This window comes from Hydra viridissima, unplaced genomic scaffold (assembly GCF_058129835.1).
Source record: "Hydra viridissima isolate aposymbiotic clone 2 unplaced genomic scaffold, HvirCarnegie_v1 scaffold_2, whole genome shotgun sequence".
NCBI classification, from domain to species: domain Eukaryota; kingdom Metazoa; phylum Cnidaria; class Hydrozoa; order Anthoathecata; family Hydridae; genus Hydra; species Hydra viridissima.
In genome coordinates, this window is record NW_028324301.1 from 4,891,966 (window position 1) to 4,913,813 (window position 21,848).

Sequence of the window (21,848 nt, forward strand, 5' to 3'; positions counted from 1 at the left end):
TTATAAATTAAAACATTTTCTTGTCTAACAGATACATACTACAACGTATGATCAACGATAATATGTTGTATCAAAATTATTCCCCAGATAAATCTATCGTTTCTGGTTTGTATCGTCCAAATATACTGGGACGGTCGTGTCGGGTTCGTTCATGAAATACTTGCCTCTCTTGGTGACCATATCTTTCCATATGAGACGCCCTTTCTCTTTCTAAAAAATCGTTCGCAAATCTTTCGTGGATATTTCGGTCGTAAGCAGATCTTCCTTCGTGCAATGATCGAAGGTCTTGCGAACGTCTTAAGTTTTCTGCAAACACGTTGCCGTGATAAGAATGGATTTCGCTCGGACGAAGTGCTGAGTGCTGATCAACTGACCGATGTGTTCTTATATCACCGGTTCTGAATCCAACATGTGTGTCTCGATGTCTATTAGAGTTTTGAATTTCCGACGCATGTAAACTAGCAGATCTCTCATGCAATCCGTGATCAATTTTACATCTTTCTCCATCATGGTCACGTGACTTAATCACATGTCGCATATACTTTTCATGTTCTAAAGTACGAGCTAATTTTTCTTGTTCATAACTGGACAGCTTCTCGTGTGCAAGTTTTTCGCGTAAAACTGAATCATGCTCATTTCTAATATGATGAGGAAAATGAGGAGCACCATGAGGACTCAAATCAGGAGCATGTTCGTGATTGGGAAGAGTACTGCTATGCGAATTCCATCTATGATGCATACGAGCATATTGTGTCAGCCATAAGTGGTAAGCTACTGGATCACTGTGCATGTTGGGTATTTCATGAGTTAAACTTGGACTAATTACGGCATCTCTGTTGATATTAGTATTTTTTAAGGCATCTCTAGTCCCTGACAAATGTCTATTTAGCTGAGTATCATGGTGCATTTGGGCATAAAGTTCAGGACATTGTTTCAATAAATGCTCATGATACTCTCTACTTCTAGGCCTATGCGCTGGAGTTATATGTTGTTGGGGTTGGTGATGGATTGAAAGTTCATGTTTTTCATGATGAGCGTCAGACGGAAGGGGGCGCCCTCGATATTTTAGATCGTCTGGGTGCACATGAAGATGGGTATGAGTATGCAAGTGAGAGTGAAGGTGAGGTTGGATAGGAGGTAGACCAGTTAAAGGGTCAATAGTTAAGGACCTATCTAAGCTAGATGGTCTGTCAATAGATTCCAGTCCAGATGATAAGCGTGATAAATTTTCAATTGCAGCTGGCACGTGTGAAGATATAAAACTACGCCCAGACAAAGCACGATAATCACACCCATGATCGTTAGACCTTGGTACAAACGGGATTGGGTGATTTGTTTCATGAGGTATAGATGAATGAGGCCGATGTTCATATTGCTGCCTATCAAATATTTTAAGTAAATGGTTGAATTTCCCTGAAGAATCACTAAAATGTTCTCTTGGACTAATTATTCTAGGGCTATGAACATCATGAGAAGCAGAATATCCACCACGCCATTGGCGGTACGGTTCGGTTCTTGCAGCATATAGCCGCATTGTTTCAGAATATGAAGTAATTTGAGCAGGTTGATCTTTTGCAGGAGAACTACTTACATTACGTTGGTGTTTAAACTCATGCTCGTGTCTCTCATTTTGCTCAACATGCCTTTTAAAACCCTGCTTAGAAAAAAAAAACTATATGATAATAATGCACTTCATGTTTGTTGTAAAAAAAAATTATGGTCATCAACACTTTTTTTTTTCAAATAAAAGGTTGTAACACATAAATATAAAGAGCTAGAAAAAAGACAGGATTTACCTCAGCTTCAGACAGCTGCCTATTTTGTTTCATTCTTTTGAACACATAGACCATAGAACATCGAGCACAAGATGGTTCAACAAAATTACATTTAAACCGCTTTGAAATTTTTTCACATTTTTCAATATCATCTAAAACTTCTGATGATGATGATGAAACTTCATCATCAGGATTAACTTCAGGGTCACAAACTTCTTCAGCTTTAATAGGTACAAATGTTCCTGGGTTTGGAGATATTTTAGATACAACCTCACTTTCAACTGCATTTTCTGGAGATTGAGACTCAGAGCCATTATTGGAGATCTGCCCATTACTGTCACTGTGAATCTCTGTTTCACTATCCTCCTCTGATTCATCATCAGCATCCTACAAATAGTTTATAATAATTTTTTAAGACCAGTTTTGCTACACAATCACAATAAAATGCAGCATTCCAAATTATTACCTCATCTTCATCAGCTTCCAAGCGCCCTTTTTTAGCAACTCTCTCAACTTCATCTGGATCTTTTGAATTTCTTCGCTTTGAAGAGTTCTATTATGTAATAATTAAACAATAGATTAATAATAAACTATTAGCTATATTTTTTGGCAAGTAATTTCAAATAAATATAGAAACCTTTTTTTCTTGATCATTGTTTTTACACTCAGCTTCTGTAATTTGTTTCCGATTACATAACTTAGCTAAAAAAATACTATTCAAATAATTTTCTAATCTACTAAAAACAAAAAAATAACTAAAAACCTTTGTTTGTTAAACTAAAACATTTAAATTTCAGAATATAGATGCAAAAACAATCTAAGAGAAGTTACAAAAAGACACCAACCTTCTTGTAAAACTCTAATGCGCATATTATTGCCATTTGTGATAATGGGTGTTGAAGATCGCCTTGTCCGCATGCGCCCTTTATCACGTAGGTCTTCATCAGGGTTGATGAATGTTGCCTTATATATAAATGGTGGAGGTTCACGCCTATCCTCATCTTTAAGATTTTTCATTTGACCATAGCGTTTAAAATGTATTCGACAACCATCACAAAGAAGGAGTTTATGTTTGCCAGCATGATGCCAATTTCTTGACTCTAAAAAGATGATTTTTACATGCTAATTCTATAACGGAAGGATTACTTTTTTGAAATACTTAAAACAAGTTTTTTGAAACAGACAACTCAAATTAAGAAAAACTTAACATACTTGTTGTATAACAATGTCGACATGCATACCTACTAAAGATAAAAAAAATATACAAACATAAAACTGAACAATTATTGAAAAAACTTTGTGTGAAGAAAAAAAGCAGTTCATAAAGCCAAATACCTGAGATTTCTTTCATTTTCACTATCATCACAAACATTGAAATCATTTTCACTACAAGAGCTCAAATCCACTGAAAATTTATAAACAATAACCTTATCAAAACAAACATTTTATATGAAACTAATATTTCAAACAAGAATTTATGGACTACTTACCAAACTCAGATACCACAGCTGTCTTTGGTTTAGCAGTTCTAGTTTTTCTTACAAGATTACTTCTTCGAATACCTCTTTTATGGGGCCTGGAACTAAGAGCAGTTGGTGTCTTTTTCCATATATAATAATACTCTACTAATTCACTCTAAAAAAGTAGAAATATTTCTTTTTTTTTACTTACGTTGTTAAATATGATATCACTATGTTAGTATTACAATATAATTATATTATGTAAAATTGCTTAAAAAAACAAAGATAACATACTGTTTGCCTTTCTGGTAGCAGTTCTTTTTGAATTTTGTGAAATGTTTTTCCATAAGATCGCAACCCCTTCATGAACTTTTTCTAAATAAATAAATGCTTTTTAAATTAATTTTTAGTTAAATTAACTTTAATCTAAATACCAAAAAAATTTATTTTCAAAAAAAAAAACTCACTCTTTCTTCATCACTCCATGGTGTTGCAGACAGTTTTGGAACAGGGTTCTTTATCAAATATTGTAGAGCAGTTGATATATTATAACCATGTCTATGTAACTATAAAAAAAATAAAAGTAATTTCAAAATGCCCTTGCAAGCAAAGGCTCAAAATTTTATTTAGAACTCAATATCTTTAAAGACAAATTGTAAATATCAAAGCCATTTAATAAAAAAACTTAAACAATTTTTTTCTCTTACTATGTCGTATGAATGAGCTGTTGTTAAATCTTGAGAAAATGAATCAAGAGCTTTTTCTGGCCCTCCATTTTCTTTATCCCGATAACCATTATATGAAGTAATACTACGTGCTGCACGTATGTATACAATAAGTTTTGAGTTTGGAATAACTGGTTCCCACATCTTCAAAACATAAAATTTAATATAATACTAAAAATCTCAATAAAAACAGAAAATATTTACAAATAAGGAAAAAGCCTTTGGTAAAAAGTTCTAATTACCAAATCTTCAACACAAGTTTGGTTAAGCTCTACTAAATCCTCTGCACTTCTCTCATTTAAAGGAATAAACTGAGGTAAAGAAGCCTAAAAAAATTTTAAAATAGTTAAAAGGAAAACCATCCTAATAATTAAATACACAAAAATATAAATTTTGAAATTTTTTTACTGTCTAGTGACTACTTAAAAAAAAAAAAAAAAAAAAAAAAAAAAAAAAAAAAAAAAAAAAAAAAAAAAAGGACAAATTTCAATAAAAAATTTACAAACTTCATTAAAAAATCTATTTTAATTTTTTAAACCATTGGTTAATATCTGCATTTCACTTTTTCATTTTAAACCAATGTTTAATTGCAACTTTTTTTGTTCATTTCTATTTGTTTATCAACTTAAGGAACTTGGATATTCATTCTATTATTCTTGAACATATTGTTTCATTATTTAAGTTTATTGTCTCTTAAGTAAATGTATTCTTCTCTGATAAACTTTGCTTGGTACTAAAATTTTCATTCTAAAGTGTTGAACATAAAGCTTAAAAATATTATGAAGAAATCATCACTTAGTTTTTCCATATTCACTATTACCTTGAAACACTTTAATCAAGTAATAGTAGTCTTTTTGATTTATTTGTATTTGAATTTGTACACCAGTCTTCTGAGATATTACCTAATTACCAAAACCATACTAGCATCATTTTTTACATATTCAGCTGTTTTTTCTTTACTATATGGTAGTTGTTTCATCAACCACCAAAGTGAAGGAGCAGGGTGTGAGTTATACTGACATGAAGTATCTCTCCTCTAACAGTCCTAGACCATCTTGAAAAATTTATAAAGCTTTTTTGGTTACTCATTGTAAAAGTCATACAACTTTTAATATATGAAAACATCCTTTTAAATTCTTACTATCTTAAAACATCCTTTAAAATAGTATTAATGCATTGTCACAATGTCTTAAAGCAAGAACCTTTTCAGCAACTTTAAACAGCCACATACATTCTGCAGCTGATACTTTATCATTAACAGAAAATTCTAATTTTTTTCATCTTAAAGAGTTTATTTTTTGGAATCTATATATAAATGGTGAGCTGTAATTAAAAATCTATAATCAGACGGTGATTTAGTTTTGGTTTTGAAGATGCTGAAAAAGAGCTTGGAAACCATATGAGCAGTATTTTAACTCAAACATATTTTCAAATTGGTATAATCAAATTAAAAACTTAGTAAACAAAGTACACAATAATTCCAAAATTTGTGTTTTAAAAGTTATGACACTTAAATGAAAAACATCTTACATCTATATTAAAAATTTTAATAGTTAACATTTTATTAAAAAACTCAACAATCAGTAAAATTAAAACTTAAAAATGTAAACAAAAGCGATGAAAAAAAACATCACTAAAAAAATGAAAAAAAATAAATGAAAATGACAACTTGGTTACATACAGCTGTAAAAATCATATGCATGGAATATTTCTACGATGTATAATGAAATGAAATTAGAGATGTTATCCAATGATGATTACATGTAGGATTTTTAAAAAAAAAAGAATCTTTTTTAAAATACTTAAGCAAACAGACTTGCTATATTCTGCAGACTTGCAAAATATTGCAAGAACTTGATTTTGAGTAACTTAATTATTAATACTTAGATTTATAAATTTATTTCTTAAATCTATTTTTAAAGTAGAAAATGTAATGTTAAAAATGGCTTAGTTAAATATGGCTATGTTAAAAACAACTAAGAATGACTATAAATACTAATTTTTAAATGTTTTTCTTAAGAAAAGGCTAATAATTTATTTTTTCAAGAGTTTTTCATATAAGCACATTGCAGTAAAAAAATAGGAATAATTTAACAAGACTTTTTTTTTGATAAGCTTACATTCTCTATTTTATCATTGAAAATCATACTTAAACAATAGCTGTATTTTTCTTAATAAATAAAGCTATTGTTCTTTTTTTTTTTCTTTGACACTTTTCTATTTGATGAAAGAGAACAAAATTACCAAGGTAACATACCTGATGGCTTGCCCCAATCCTAATTTCTCCTTTTGCATTTGCCATTCTCCTTAAATAATGACAAATGGATTACTAAAAAATCCTACTAAAAAGCCTATTGAAATAGCTCTTATTTTAAAACATATCAAGCAGATTAAAATGTAGTTCTAATATGGCATCATTAATTTACTTAATTTTGTATTGACAAAAATCTTTTTAATACCTGGATTCAGGGTTATAACGAAGTATGTAAAACCAGTTATCTTCAAGGCTTATGTATTCCATTACATTTTCCTTGATCTCTGAAAATGGCACACAGCTAGCTCGACCCCTAGATAAAATTTAACAAAGATAAGTAGTAAGTTTCAAAAGGTACACATTCAACTTAAAAAAAAAAAAAACATCAAATAGATGATTGTAATAACCTTAATGCTGATGCAGGATACATGTCTATGGCATCAGATATAAACAATTCACGCTCTTTAACAACAGGATTTTCCAAAATATTACTTGCTGTTCCTATCGACCAGGGAAGAAAAAAAAAACTGAAATTAAGTTATCTAAGCAATAAGAAAATCAGTAAAAAAAAATTATTAAACAAAATTTTAAAAATACCATTTTCTGCATTTCTATCTTGAAGAAGTAACTGATACACAGATGTTGGAATTTCACATGGCCGATAATACCAAACCACATCTATTGTAATATTTTCTTTCTTACTCTAAATATAAATGTGGTTTTAATAGAACTTTTTATTGTGACCATTTGTAATAATAAAGCCTCCAGAAAACTTTTTGAGGCTTAGTTTAAAAGGCAATCAGAAAAGTGTTTTTAAATTTGGGATCAATAAGTTAAATAAAATGATAATTTAAATGTTGGACTACATTTAAAAAAAGAAAACCAAAAAATAATAAAAGCCTTATAAATTTGTCTTGTAATTTAATAAATTTGAAGATTTATATTAAGAAAATCTGAAATATTTCACTTCTTTTATAAAGTTTTATCTAAAAAATGCATCATTGATTTTTATAGAAAGTTTTATATTAAATTTGCCCTTTAAGAAAAAAGTTAAATAAAATTTTGTTTACAGGAATCTACAACCAAATTTAAATAGAAAAGTGATTATATGAATATTAAATCAGAACTTGGAAATTAAAAAGTTTAAATTTTAATGGAATCAAAAGTAATTCTAGATGTTTAATTTTTCCACTTCACAGAAAAAAAAAATTAATGTCAAATATTTGTTTTTTTCGACAGAAGTGTACTTAGCACACAAAAATTACACTTCAATCTAAACAAATTATAAAACTTTGCTCAAAAGAATTTTCCTTTTATTCTCCTCAACCATTTTTAATTGCTAATATACCTATTTATTTAAAATTTTGTGTTATTTTTAATGGCTGTTTGATCGTATTGTGTTTTCAAACGAGGGGATCAAATAATATCTAAAAATAAAAATCGATTGATCTGTTGCCGGTATTTATAAAAATTGGCCAAATAAACTCACCTTTTTAAAATCTCTTATTGAGCATATATAGTATGGCATGTCAGAGCGTTGACTCTCTATGTAAACAGTGTCTGAAATAGTAAACAGTAACTAACTTAGGCAAATAAGAGAAACAGTTTTTAAGTTAAAAAAAAAAAAAAGATTGAAATTTGAAAGGAAACAACTTTATAAACAAAATTTAAAGCAGTAAATAATTATTTTTGAGTCCGCGAAATATTTTAATTAGTTTTTTTTAAAAAAATAAAAAAAAACAAAAAAAAAAAAAAAAAACAACACAAAAAGTATGAATGGCACATTCAAAACGATATTATCTATAAAGAACAAAATTGCTAAAATATTCATGCTTTGTCAGATCGCTATGACTACTATTTCAGCTTTGAACTTCATTGATAATAAAATCCATCTGGAAAACAAGGTAAATATTAATATATGAACCGACCTATTTAAATGAGTCAATAAAACATGGAGCAAGACGAGAATCAGATTATAAAGCTTTACAATTAAAAATTGAACACAACCTAATTCAATTTAAAATGTTAACATCTTAGAAATTCCATTAAAACGCAAAGAATACCGCCTCTTTATATTTTGTAATCATTGTGAATGTTTAAATATGAAATAAAGATATTAGAAAAAGGAGGCAACAACATCAGTGCAAACTTTTGCGATAAAAAAAATTATTTCCATCGTACTTCTTGGCAACGATTTCCCAAAAATAAAAAAAATAAAAAAAAAACGGCAAGACGTCACAACAGTTATGTCAATAACCAACCTTCCGGTTTCTACGCACCATCTCTCATCAACAAAACGTTTTCTTTTTTTTTTTTTTTTTTTTTTGCTTTTGAAAGTTTGTTAATTTTTAATGAAAATTATTTGCGTTACGAGCATAAAAATAATTAAAGGTTCTAAATAAAGTACTAAGTATTTTGCAACTTTATCGAAAAGTTAATTGATTTCAAATCGTTTTGCATAATGTGGTTTTGTTTTTTAGCCACTCAGCGATGGAGTCGGTGTTCCGAACGCTTTAAAATGTTTACACTGAGGTGTAAACTGAGAAAAAATATTCAAAGCCCCACTTCAAAAGTTCATCATGACTGGAAAAAAATATAGTAGAATTTAAATAATAATAATAAAATTATTTTTACTTTTATTTTAGAACATCTAAACCGATCTTTCATTTACAAATTAAATTTAGTTTGAACACATTTTCCATATGTTCAAAAAGATTTTGTGCTAAAAACTTTTTATAACTAAAAAATTTAGAAAAGCATATCATTTAGAACTATATACCTCCTATGTGATAAACCTCGTTTCCATTATCGTAAGATGTAATTTGCTCCTCGTTTTTCTCATTCGACTTCTTGCTCTGATCTTCTGCCAGACTTTCTGTCATTCTTTTTCACTTCTTCATAAAAGTTAGTTTTTTTTTAAGAAGCTACTCAGGTAAGATCTCTTTTTTTTTTTTTTTTTTCTCTGAAATAAATTATACATGTTACATTATATTTATATTTAATATTATATACACGCAATATATATTTGTATATAAAGCTATATATAGCTTTATTATTTATAAATAATCAAATAAAAAAAAGAGAGCAGCGATCTACCCCGTTACAAAAACCCGAATGTACTAAGTGTTGCTTTAGCTACATAAAATATATACTCAGTAAAAATAATCCGGCTATCGTAAATAAGTTTAAACCGCAGACTTTCAAAAGCTTTTCTTCAATGACAACCTCGATTTCATGACATAACAGCTAAAACATGCCCATCTTATTAATAAATTAAATTCCTAAAGCGACTAGCAAGCTCATAATAGATTACAAAATACAAGTAGTCTTGTATTTCCGTCGTTGAATTACGTCGCAATATAACAGATCTTTTTCACCGCAATGGTGACCCTGTTGAAACAATGCTTGAGTATAAATTCTTCCGATAAATCAAGTGTACTTCGCCAACTCGCAGTTCAACGTCGAAAAACCTGTTAAACATGCCAGCGAAACTCATTAAAGCATAAACAATCTCGCTGTACTGCCAAGCAAATATATAAAACCTCACTTATCTATTACATTTATCTTTTCCTCAGAACCTGTCTAGAATGTTTAGTTATTCTAAAATCTTTTTTTTTTTTTTATATATATAATTTGATGGAATGCTGCATCCAGATTTAGAAAAAAAAAAAAAAAAAGAAAAAAAGAAAACCTACAAAGTAAAAAGAAGCCATGTAAAAAAGTGTTAACGAAGACGCTGCGTTACGTTATAAACTTTTATTAGCACGCGGTAAGACAACGCACAAAAAACAATTAAAAGCTGTTTCAAAAATCGGTAACAACAGTTACAAGTAGAAATTTGAGCGACGCTATCTCAGCAAAAGAGTATACTTTTTAAAAATTTGGACAGCTTAATGAGTTTCAATATTCGGTGATCATCATTTAAACGAATTTACGAAACAGTATGCAAACAAGATTTGAGTTTAAAGTAAATTTAAATGCAACATTGTAATTCGAACAAGTTTATTACATAGATACAAATCTTTAAAACCCCTTAACACCAGTAAATGAGATCTGTTTCGTTTACTTATTTTTTCTACCGTGACTGCTACACTTAAAAAGTCGGCAAGCTATCATACACAAAAGCTTGTAACCAAAACAGAAAAACGACTTTCAATAACAATCCAAACCAACCCGTACGAGTGAGTTTGCTAAATGCATTTTACGGGTTTATTCTTATTAAACACTAAATCAGATTTCGTATTTTAATTCTGACAAATGTATTTTAAATCTAATTTAACTGATTCCGTAGCAAGACAATGCTTTCAGTAGAAAGAATAGAAGCGATAGTCGATTAAATAAATAATTAAACACATTTGTCCTCAAAAATTATATAAACATTCATTTAAAACACAGCACGCGGGCTTATTGTTACGCATGATGAAACACACTCGGAATATTTAATTGTATTTTTAAAATGTTAGATTTTCTTTATTTCTCATTTAAGGTTGATAATTATTAGTTCTTATGTAGAGAATTTGAATTTGGCACAGAGTTGGCGAGGACGTTTTTAGTAATCTGCCTATATATAGTCAAAAAAAAAACAAACAAACAAAAAAAACACCTATTAAGCGACCAAAATAATTAATGATCGATATATATTTCATTTAGCGAAATATTATCTCTCTCTATCTTTCTCTTTTTTTTTTTTAATTTTAATTTATTAACAAAAACACCATTATCAATAAAACAAATAACAACTGCTGGAGAGCACGTTTAAGTAAAAGGCTTTTTAGACTGAAAGATTGCGGCACCCAAATTAGGCCACTTGCCACCAAATTTTTTAATTTTAGAGATTACTATAGCAGAGCAGTCAAGAAGATGTTTTTATTCAAGAAACGGAGTGATTTAAAAACTAAATTTACCAATTTATTAGATTTGTAACGGTCGTCTAACTTTGCATTACAAAGTACGAAAAAATGTCAAACGTTCTAAAACATTTGAATTTTTTTTCTTCTCGAAAACAAATTGTTTTAGATCAACAGAAACTAGCAAACTTTCCGGTGAGATGCAACGTAATAGGAGGCCAAGTAAAAGAAATTTTCAAACCACATTACGCTGCTTTATTAATTATGAAATAGATGCACCGCAAGTATTCGAAAAATAATTCAAAACACCTTAAGAAAAAAATAAAAGCCGTGATACTTCGATATTGGACAAAAAAAACAACTACAAGAAGAATGTAATGTTGTTTCAGAGATATTAAAGATAATTTTACCATTATATTATTTAGAGCGCATTCTAAACATGATTTTAAAAAGGTGCTTTTTTAAAAAAGAAAACAAAACAAAACAAAAAAAAAAACAACAAAAAAAACAAAAAAAAAAAACAATAGCTTTTCGCGTACGCCACTGCGTTCTTTTGCAACTCTTTCTCCGCGTCAATTTAATAATCCGCTAGTAATTAAGAGCATTTATTATTACACTCGTTAACGCGAACTTTAAAAACGCATAGACGTTTTTAATTTAAAAGCTTTTCTGCATTTAATGACTGAGACTTGATAAAAGATGAAAATAGGAAAAAAACATCTTCTAATTTTACCTTCCGTTTCTTTCTAAAAATTTAGGAGTGAATTTTTGACAAAAGGTAAGGAAGAAGTGATGAAATTCTTATCTTCCCCATGAACTTCTATAATTTTACTTGTAGAGTGGAAAAATGCACCCTACACTGAGTTCCTTGAAAAAGATTTCAAGGATGGTTTTATATTGAAACAGTGATACAGATATTTATAGACAGAATGTGTACGATCGGATAGTATGAATGAATTGATGAAAAGAATTCAGTTAAACACCTCAATAAGACGTTTATCTAACGAAATGGAATTATGGATATTAATATTAATCAAACAGCATAATAATAAGAGAAAGAGATAATGCACTAAAAACAAAATCGATATATTTCAATAATTTATGCTACCCGCTGGCGATAATAATGACAAAAATAATTTCAGTGAGTTTGTACTTCAATTTTATTGCGAAAGATAAAAGAACAGCGGTTCAGCTTGTTCTTTGAGAAGTGAAAACATTAACTTGCAAAAACAATAACACCTAATAAACGTCAGATACAGAAAAGTCGTGCCAATACAATTTAAGTTTAATGTTAATAATAAAGGAAAAGGAATTTCTTTATATGTCATACCATATATAAATTCATAAAGTTCTTTTTGAAATTTAAAACAAATCTAAATTTTAAAGTAAAAAGATCGTTGCTTTCTTATTTTTGTTAAAAAATTTGTGAGAATTGCTTAGATTTTTTTATTATTTTACTAAATAACGTCCGTACACTTAGCACATTTTTAATATAGGGTAATAAGATAGTTTAGCATTCAAAACACAGCATGCGAAAAGTGGAATTAGAGTTCCTATTAAAAGTAGCGAAAAAAAAGTCTTTCTTACCTGTTACATTATTCGTCTACACAGCAATATTCCTTTAATTAATTCAGCAGGAACAGAATTCGATAATTACATAAAGATTAAAAAGAAATAAAAACTTTATATAGCCGTAAGTCGCCGATTTACCCTCCTAAAATTGAAAACCCGCTCAACTTCAATAAAAATCGGTATATTGTTAACCGCACGTTCGTCATAACACGACTGGGGATTTATTGTTAAAAGCTTTTATTTACAATTATGCATGGTTTCTACGAGCAAAAAAAAAGAACAACAAGAAATTCCTCAAATGTAGATGTTTTTATGTTCAAGTCTGCGAGGAATTTGGATAAGGTTCTTTCTCTATACGCTTGTTTAAATAAAATAAAGTATATATCTGAATGCAATTTACATTAGAGATTTCGAAAACTGCTCATCGCTACAGTAAAAAATGAAAATTGCGTCATACGCTAATAAGCGCAAATATTTACATGGATAAAAATACATTACGAAAACAATAACAAAGAAGTTATGAATAGATTTAAAATTAATATGCGAACGCTGTTTCCTAATGTAGTCATTATTATAATAGCGTTGGAATTTTATTGGGGATCAAAAATTTTACATTTTCAGAACAGTTTATAACGAGCCCTAGTTATTTAAAAAAATTTTTCTCAGGGATAAGGGCGAGTTTTTGGATTCATATTTTAATACTTTTCTTAGATGTATATATATATATATATATATATATATATATATATATATATATATATATATATATATATATATATATATATATTAATATAGCTTTTATTCGATTGAAAAAATGTTGTTTTTATTTCTCAAGGAGAATTATTTTTTCGTTATAAAAAAGGTAAATTTATCCGATGAAAAGAGGTGTCTGCAATAAAAGTGAATGATGACAAATTTGTGAATCAGGTATGCTATGTTATGGATGTTGGTAGCAGTTTCCTGGTGAAAAACGGTGTATAGCTCATGCAAATTACACTAATAGTAGCAATAAATTAAATCAAATTTTTTGAAAAAAGTGATTATTAGTCAATATTGAATGCAGTAGAAAAATTATGAATTGATTACATACGATTAAAGGGTTCACTCATAATAAATTAAGTCTGTCAACACTCGCACGGACACCGTTAAAATTTTGACTCTAATTTTCTAAAATTCGGCGCCTCTAATCTCTCTTCGTTATTCATTACACAATACATTTTAAACAATAGAGCAAACTCCTGAATGGTAACCGATGCCTATAGACGACAATGTTTAATTGAATTACGCTCGTTAAGAGTTTCTACCGCCAGTTATTTTTCTATTAGTATTTTTCCAGTTGGTCGATTAAAATATAAATTAAAAGCCAGCTGATTGAAAAACGCAAAAAGAAATCTCTTTATATTTTTAACATTATTTAGAGACTATTTACAAAACTGTAACATGTTGTAATAGTCGCTTTAAGATTTGGTAAATCATACATGATTTGAACAGGATTTAATAAAATTATCAAATAAGTAATGCACCACATCTTAAAAATTTATAAAATTCGTTGTTTATAGAATAAGATGCAGCTTAGTATCCAACGGATGAGCTGAACTAAAATAGAATTTTCTTGCGTTGAAAACTTTTTTGAGATGGGTTTTTTTTTTTTTTTTTGTAAACAAAATATCTAGCAACAACTGCGTCGCTATAAAGTTTAAAAAAAAAAATGCGTTCATTCATCTCACTTGCCGAATCTGATTTCTCTCGGATCTCTGGTTGTTGTTGGTCAAGTTTAGTTTGCTTAACGTGTAAACGTGAAACAGATGTATAAACGAAAAAAAATTTGAAGTGATTAATTTATACTTAATGTTAATGCCAGTTAATGAGCTTTGTAAGTCTTCTAATAACTTTATATTTAGTTTAGTCCACGTAAACTTTTACTTTAGCGATTAACTTTTTAAGCTTGAATAATGAGTACGCTTCTTCAAATTAGAAACTTTTTTAGGCTAGGCTGAGATACGTTTTATGCCGCGTGCGGCTGGTTTCCGATGTGCGGACTAAATATCATTTCCAAAAGCAGTTTTAATTAAAACAAACGGTTCGTTTACAAAAATAGATTTAAGTAATTACGCCTTAGTTAGTTATTTTTTTTTTTTTTTAATGAAATCAACTAAAAAATCGAGGCTAAATCGAAGATTTAGCAATAACAAGCTAAATTTTGATTTCTTTAAAATAAATCACAATGTCAACATCTTTGAATACATGTAAATACCTTTAATTTACATAAAAATATTGTGTATTGCAAAAGCGTAAAGATTACTGAGCAATTTGGACTTCTTGTTCTAAAAGTAAATTTAATGGTAACACCATAATTTCGAAGAATAATTTTGCACATTATAGAATATATTCATTCAAAATGAAAAATATTATAGTTTTACAGAACACTGCATATTCACACAATAATTTTGAATTATATAACTAAATATTTATCAAGAATGAATTTAAATATTACGTAGAAGAAAAAAAACTCAAGGAACCGGTGTTATCAAGTTGAGCAAAACATAAACCGCTTTAAAAAACACTCAAGCTAAAATTCTAAAACTCATCGAGAACTTTTAAAAAGACAAATGGCGCGAAGTTGCGTGTACCCTATTCCAAGTTTTACTTTAAATAAACAATGTAGGAATTTGTTAGTTTATCTCTCCGGCACTCGTGACACTTTTACACTGATATTTCAGTGAGATTTCTATAAAACAATATCTTGCATGAGAATAACTAAAGATTCTGTTCTTATGTATTTTTTAATCAAGCGTTAAGCACAGTTTGTGTACTGGAAGACGTTCGAATTTTTTTACGAAACGATTTACTAATTATAGATCAAAAAAATCCAGTTATGAACGACGTGTAGATAAATATTTGTCGAACATAATTTTTCATCAGCTGTGAACGGTATAAGTTAGCTAACAATTTTTACTTCAGCTTAACAGAGGATAAAAAAACAAACAACAACAACAAAAACAAGACAGTAAATAGGAATTTAGAATTTACTTAATTTATGCGTAACCAAAACAATAACGAAAAGTTTCTTTTGTCGAGGGGAATATTTCCCAACAAAATTGATTTCAATTTCCAAAGGAAACTTAAAGTGTAACTCTGTCTTTAGTAGAGAAAACGAAATTAGCCACAAACTTTGACATATTGAGTTACATACATCAATCCATTCGTGTCAATGAGATCTATCTAGTTTGCTTAGAAAAATCACAGTAAAAGTAACAAAAAATAATATTCATAAAGAAATGCATCTAATCTCCTAACCTCTGAACTTCTAAATGAAAATCAGTTTTTGTTAGTTGAGGGTTTTTCGTAGATCCTGGTTTTATGCAAATGGAGGACAGACCACATCAAAACTAACACTTTGTCATATTATTATTATTGTTGCTATTATTGTTGTTTATTGGTTTTTTTTTTTTTTTTTTTTTTTTTTTTTTTTTTTTTTTCTTACATTTTAATAATTGATAATGCGATGATGCTTAAAAATAAATTTTTAATTAATATCTCGTAATTATATATTATATAGCTCGTGGCCAATTTGTAATAAAACTAATTTTTGTCTTATTGTTGAAATCGTCACTTAATGAGTTTTTCCTATAAACTGGGAAGTCTTTAATGATATATTAATAATTTATTAGCTTTATGACCAGCACTTTTTTCAAAAGTTATCAAAATAAAAAATGGATTTTTAAATTTGTTTTATTATTGAATTTTTAAATTTGTTTATTATTGAAAAACCTTTTTTTTGAATGTGAATCTTTTATTGTTGCTCTTTAAGCTTAGCGTGTCGTATTTTTATATTTTTATATTAGTTCAGTTAAAATTAATTTAAATCAATCCTGAAAAAAGAAGATGAGGAGAGGAAGAGCATGAGCGAGAAAAAGAAAGAGTAAAGATGGAATTAAATGTTCTATATTTATAATTTTACGTTTTATGAGAACGTCACCTTTTAAGCGAACGTCACATTTAAAGAGAGTGTGTTCAACAATTATGGCTTGAACACGAGCAGCGTGTTTTGAACTCCGACAGCGTTTATTTTTTTAATGGTTTTCCCCTCCCTTGTTTTTATCCAGTTTTCTGGAGGGAGAGAACTCCTAATTCAGTAGAAACAATTCTATTAGTGTATATGGGATCTCTGACAGCTGTAAGAATAACATGAAAGAAAGTGAATCTTTTTTTACATCAAATGAAAACTTTTCTAGATCCGCCTATGATGATATATCAAAGCGAAAATTTAGAAATATGACTATAGTTTAATATATCAGCTATAATGTAATAAAGTTTAACAGCCATAATGTATATTAATATATTTTTGATTTTGCAATGCAAAATAAAAGATGAATAATATATAACGAAACATAAATTATGTATAAAATACTCAGATGTTGTTGCTAAGGACAAAACGTTTATACATTATTGATATTTTAGCAAATACTAAATCCAGAAAGGTTAGTTGCTCTGCAATAAATCAAGTAGCATACCTAACGGGTGTCATTTACATCTTTTAAACTGCAATCAAGTTTAGAACTGAAGTAATTATGTTCGCCGACGGCGATGTGTCACCACTCCAGAGCTGAAAAATTACATTGTTTTCATTCTTTACATATAGATATCAAGTAAATGTGATCCACATATAAAAATTATTTTTTCTTTTTTCTAACGTTTCATAAATAAATTTCGAAGAACGTTATGATTGGATGAGTTTCTTTATGCTAAAATTCCGCATCTGGGAAAGCTATATTTACATTTTGAACTTTTTTTATATATATAACATTTGATTTAATGAAAAGCCGAAGAGAAAAATAAAATAGAAATGTGGCATTATGTCATCGTGGATGTCTTATTCATTTTTAAAAAGCTTTTTAGAAGCTTTCTTTCTAGACGTGACTGTTTTCAGAATATAACATTACGTGATAATCTTTCTATTGATTTTAAAAAAAGATTCTTCAATCTGATTACACTAACGAGTAAATAGACGTAAATAGACTTAATCTAAGTTCTTTTAAAGACAGCTTTTTTTCATTTTTTTTTCAAAGTAAATTAAGTAGGGATAAATCCAGTTTATCATCTCAAATACCTGCAAAACTTGATCATTTTTATCTTTAATTTTACATGCGATTATTTGTATTACTATCGTTTGTTAACGCAATATAATACAATGTCCTCTTTAAATAATAAAAGATCTAAAATTCAACACACCTGCAACAAGTCGCTGCCAAAATCGCTGCCAAAAAAATAGTATGATTGTCTCATCGAGTTAGGGATCAGTTTAAAAAACAGCTTTCTTTTGGGAAGCCAGACCAAAGGTTTACGAAGTCATAAAAGATCTTTAAACAAAATAACAATTTTTGATATTTGAATGTTAAAGATCCAGATTTGATTGGTTGTACAAAAAATGTAAACAGCATTAGAATATTATTGTCTGAGAAACGATAATACACTCTATATGATCAATCTCTGCGTTCATTGATACTTTGGAGCTTCAATAATTTATCGAAACATAATTTTAACGTTGAGAACAGAAAAGGCCTATGCAGAGAAGATTTTTTAAGTTCATTTATTAATAACGAACAGAATTACAACAGTAACCGGCAACAAGCATAATTTGTTTAATTTTATGAATTAACTTTACGAAGGGTTACGACAAAGTTTAAGTTATGGCGTTTATAAACAAACAACATTAAAAATTTTTGTGTCATATTTCACCGGAGAATTTTTAATCAAAATAATGAGGTTTGTGTATACTTTTTGAAATTTTTTAATTTATCAATATTCATGCACATGACAAAAATTATAGAGAGAAAGAGAGTACTGGACTATTATATATTAAATTTTGTTATGAAAACTTGGCTAAATTAAGCCTATTTATTTTAATGCTTCCTAAAATTATTATTTGACCTTCAGTCCCTAATATGACATCACAGTAACGTAATATCAAAACAAAAAATATAGTATGCTCAAAATGACAAGTAAGTTTTTTACGTAGTATTTGGTTTGTGACAAAATGTTAACTGGTGTTTTTTTTGGATAAAATCCGGTCAACTCCTTGAGTAACACAAGACTCTCTTAAGCAATGAAGATGTGCAGATAAATTTAAGATTTTCATTTGCCTATCATTAACATATTACGTTGCGTTGTTTTCTATCAAAGTAACTTTTATAAGTTTTGTCAATAAGACGTGAAGGGAGCAGATTTTATCCTATTGTGGCCATCATTTTTTACATATCTTCTCGAAATACACCAAAAGCGTTGTTAATTTAAAAAAGTAATCCGTTGTTCTATTTTAAAAAACGTCAGTAATCATAGGTACATTAATATTGTTTATGCAAATATCTTAAAGGACGAAATTTTTTCAAATTCTTTAGCTAACTTTAAAGTTAGTTTTTAACTTTAAAAAAATTCGTCACTGTTTTGCTAATTAAAGAAATAAACAAGTATAATAAAGATTAATAAGAAAGAACCGCGCACAAAACTAAATGTGGATTTCTAATAAAAATATAAAAATATCTGGCGTTTTAATTAGAAAGGCTCTTATATAATTCCAGTATAATTTAGAGGGGGGGGGGGGGGATGTCAAAAACGGCGTAGAACCAAATGCACCATTTAATTAACTTTATATTAGAATTACGCAATATCGAAATATTTTTTTTTCTTTTTTAAATTAGAAAAAAAAAAAAAAAAATATTGCAATTTCTGTACAACAAATAATCATCGATTTGGTGATGATTTAACTGCCTCAGAACAGATTTTCATGATGTAATTAGTTAAAACCAAATGATGATCATTTAAAAAACTTATTAGCATTGTTTATTCGTGAAAAAAAGATTAGCTAAAAAGGATTTTAAAAAAGACACAAACACAGAAGATTCAAATAAAAAATGTCAATAACAAATAATGAACAAAATAAATGAAAATGTTGTAATGTTGAAAAAAAGGCAGCTCAAGAGCTTTAACCCCAAAAGCGTGCACCGACTTGATTTACTTATCGTTGATGTTGTTTGTAGAGAATTCAATATTACAGCGTCTCCGTTGTAATTAAGAAAAAACAAATTAAATTTTCGAAGGATTTTTCCAATTACTATTGCTCGATAAGCCAGATCTCGGAAACACAGTTAAAAAAATAATAATAATAATAATAATGATTTGGTTTCACATTTTACTTTACAAGTCACGAATTGATTGAGAAACAATTTTTGTGTAAACATCTAAGAGCAGATCTTCGAATCTGCTAAGCGAGATTGTTGTTTAAGATTATTTACACGCAGGCAATAAAAGTTCCTCCTCTTACTGACGTATATGGCGTTGTTTGTTTATAAGTTTTTCTCTTGTTGAAAAATCACATTCTACCGACGAAAAGATTCTACATTCTACTTAAAGTAAACGCGCTTTTTTTAGGTTTTGTTTGTGACGAAGTTTTCAGACTACTTATAGCTTTGCTCCGAGTAATCAAGTAGATTGAGCGTCTGTTCAGAAAGCTCAATTCGAACAATCCTGAAAACACCTCTTCTCGTTCAAATATTTACAAACGCTAATCTATAAAAAACAAAACTTTTTTTTTTTTAAAGATATTTTCTTGTTCATTGAAAATCTTTAAAAAGAAGGAAAATAGGTTTCAAAAGGGTGTGTGAGTGGGGATGGGGGGGGGGGGGGGTAAAACAAGGGGTTAGAAAAGCATAACCGAATTATTGTAAAGTCTTTGAGGTAAAATAAAACAACAGCAAGTTACAATGTTAAACTGGATAAATAGAAGGTAAAATATTTATGATCATAGAAATCTAAAACTGCTTTTTTGGTATCGTGTAACGATTCAAAATATATCAAAAGAAGATAGCACCGTTAGCTTGGAATAGACTTTGAAGCATCTCAAACCTCAAAAAAATCTCAAAAAAAAAAGTTTCAAATCCAATTAAAGTGGAAGTAAATAATGTTAGGTTTAAGAACTAAGATTAATGTATGTATTTGGATTGGAATAGTTATAAAAATGTAAGCCAATATTTATTTTGTATTTTCACCTTTGGTTCAAGTGAAAACAAAAAGAAAAAAAATAGGTTTTTCATGACAAATCTTGATACAACATTAATAATACTGATTTGAGTTTTTGTTTCAATACGACTTTTAAATGGATGACGCATGATATTAAATTTGTTCTGATCTGTTTATTAAGATATTGGTTCCGACAGGAGTTAGTGACGACGTTGTTGCCTTTGACGTTAAATCGTTTTATTTTGGTATTACTTTGCGGTCAAATATGTCGGAGCTTTATTGCGAATGATATCATGAATAAATTGATTTGGAACGAGTTGAATCGAGGATTATTTTCTTTATTACACATTTTAAGAAGCATCTGGATTTTGTTTACTCATAGATAGTAGTTGTCAAAATAGAATTGTTCCGAAAGTCTATAGAAAGTAAATATCGAAGCCAAGTGTTTTTGATTGTAAAATAAAGTTATAGTTTTCAATTTGGAAACAATTTTTGAGCCAAATCTCTACAAATTTAGTTTAGTTAACCCTATTGTACGATTTGCATGTTCAAATAAATTTAAAAAGTATATCATTCACTTTTTAAATGATCGAAAATCGAAACAAAACTTTAATTGAAAAAGCATTCGATCTCCTATATCCCTTGAGATCTGTTATATCCCTTGAGATCTCCTACACCCCTTGAGATCTCTTATATCCCTTGAGTAAATGATCAGTATTATTCTGTCACGAGAACAAATTATTAGATATTTATTAAATCAAAAGTAATTAAACAACCTTTATTTAATAACCAAACAACACAATATTTATTTAAATACGAATTAACAGCTTATTATTAATTATTTCGTGGTTTTTGACTTTTTTGAGGGTTTTAGTTATTTTATATATTACAAGAATTGCAAAAATAAAAACTGTAACTTCATAAGATGCAAATGAAAACAACATATTATATATAATCAAAACAATTTTTTTTGTATCTATTAGTAATAATGTAACAACATTTATCGGAAAATTTTGCAGCTCAATTAAATGAATTTATCGAAGTGAAAATGCTGCTAAAAAGTAGTTTGGAATTTCCAAGCAAGAAATTGTTTTCAAAAGGGTAAGTAGTTGAGAGAACAGTTCTCATCGTCATCTTCAAGAGAAGAGCGCAGTTGTAAACAGTTTGAGCTCTCGGTTCAATATTTTTGAGAAAAGGAA

At 28.6% G+C, this 21,848-nt stretch overlaps 1 protein-coding gene and 1 long non-coding RNA gene across 10 annotated transcripts in view; one reads left to right on the forward strand and one right to left on the reverse strand.

The window, feature by feature from the left end:
- Positions 1-18,006, reverse strand: LOC145183308 (uncharacterized). Of its 8 annotated transcripts, none has more exons than XM_090079444.1 (20): positions 17,866-18,006; positions 17,148-17,239; positions 8,994-9,176; positions 7,704-7,774; positions 6,812-6,917; positions 6,622-6,715; positions 6,420-6,527; positions 6,218-6,266; positions 4,203-4,286; positions 3,943-4,104; positions 3,703-3,801; positions 3,530-3,610; positions 3,266-3,410; positions 3,111-3,180; positions 2,988-3,019; positions 2,621-2,875; positions 2,413-2,477; positions 2,242-2,328; positions 1,797-2,162; positions 1-1,654 (listed from the first exon to the last, which is right to left on the reverse strand). In XM_090079444.1, exons 3-20 carry the CDS (start codon positions 9,094-9,096, stop codon positions 77-79), a joined length of 3,555 nt encoding a protein of 1,184 aa, XP_089935570.1. In that variant the 5' UTR covers positions 9,097-9,176; positions 17,148-17,239; positions 17,866-18,006; the 3' UTR covers positions 1-76. The 8 variants fall into 8 exon arrangements, with proteins under 8 accessions (XP_089935570.1, XP_089935569.1, XP_089935574.1 ...); XM_090079443.1 differs by having other exon boundaries at positions 1-1,657; XM_090079448.1 differs by lacking the exon at positions 17,148-17,239 and having other exon boundaries at positions 2,988-3,016; positions 17,866-18,005.
- LOC149891647 (uncharacterized) overlaps positions 9,988-21,848 on the forward strand; it is a 21,905-nt gene continuing 10,044 nt past the window's right edge. The window contains exons 1-3 of one of the 2 annotated variants that reach the window (XR_016449989.1): positions 9,988-10,181; positions 13,496-13,560; positions 16,479-18,399. This is a non-coding gene — a long non-coding RNA (uncharacterized LOC149891647). Of the gene's footprint in view, positions 10,182-13,495; positions 13,561-14,378; positions 14,507-16,478; positions 18,400-21,848 lie in introns of those variants that run through there. The other variant, XR_016449988.1, reaches the window with a different exon arrangement.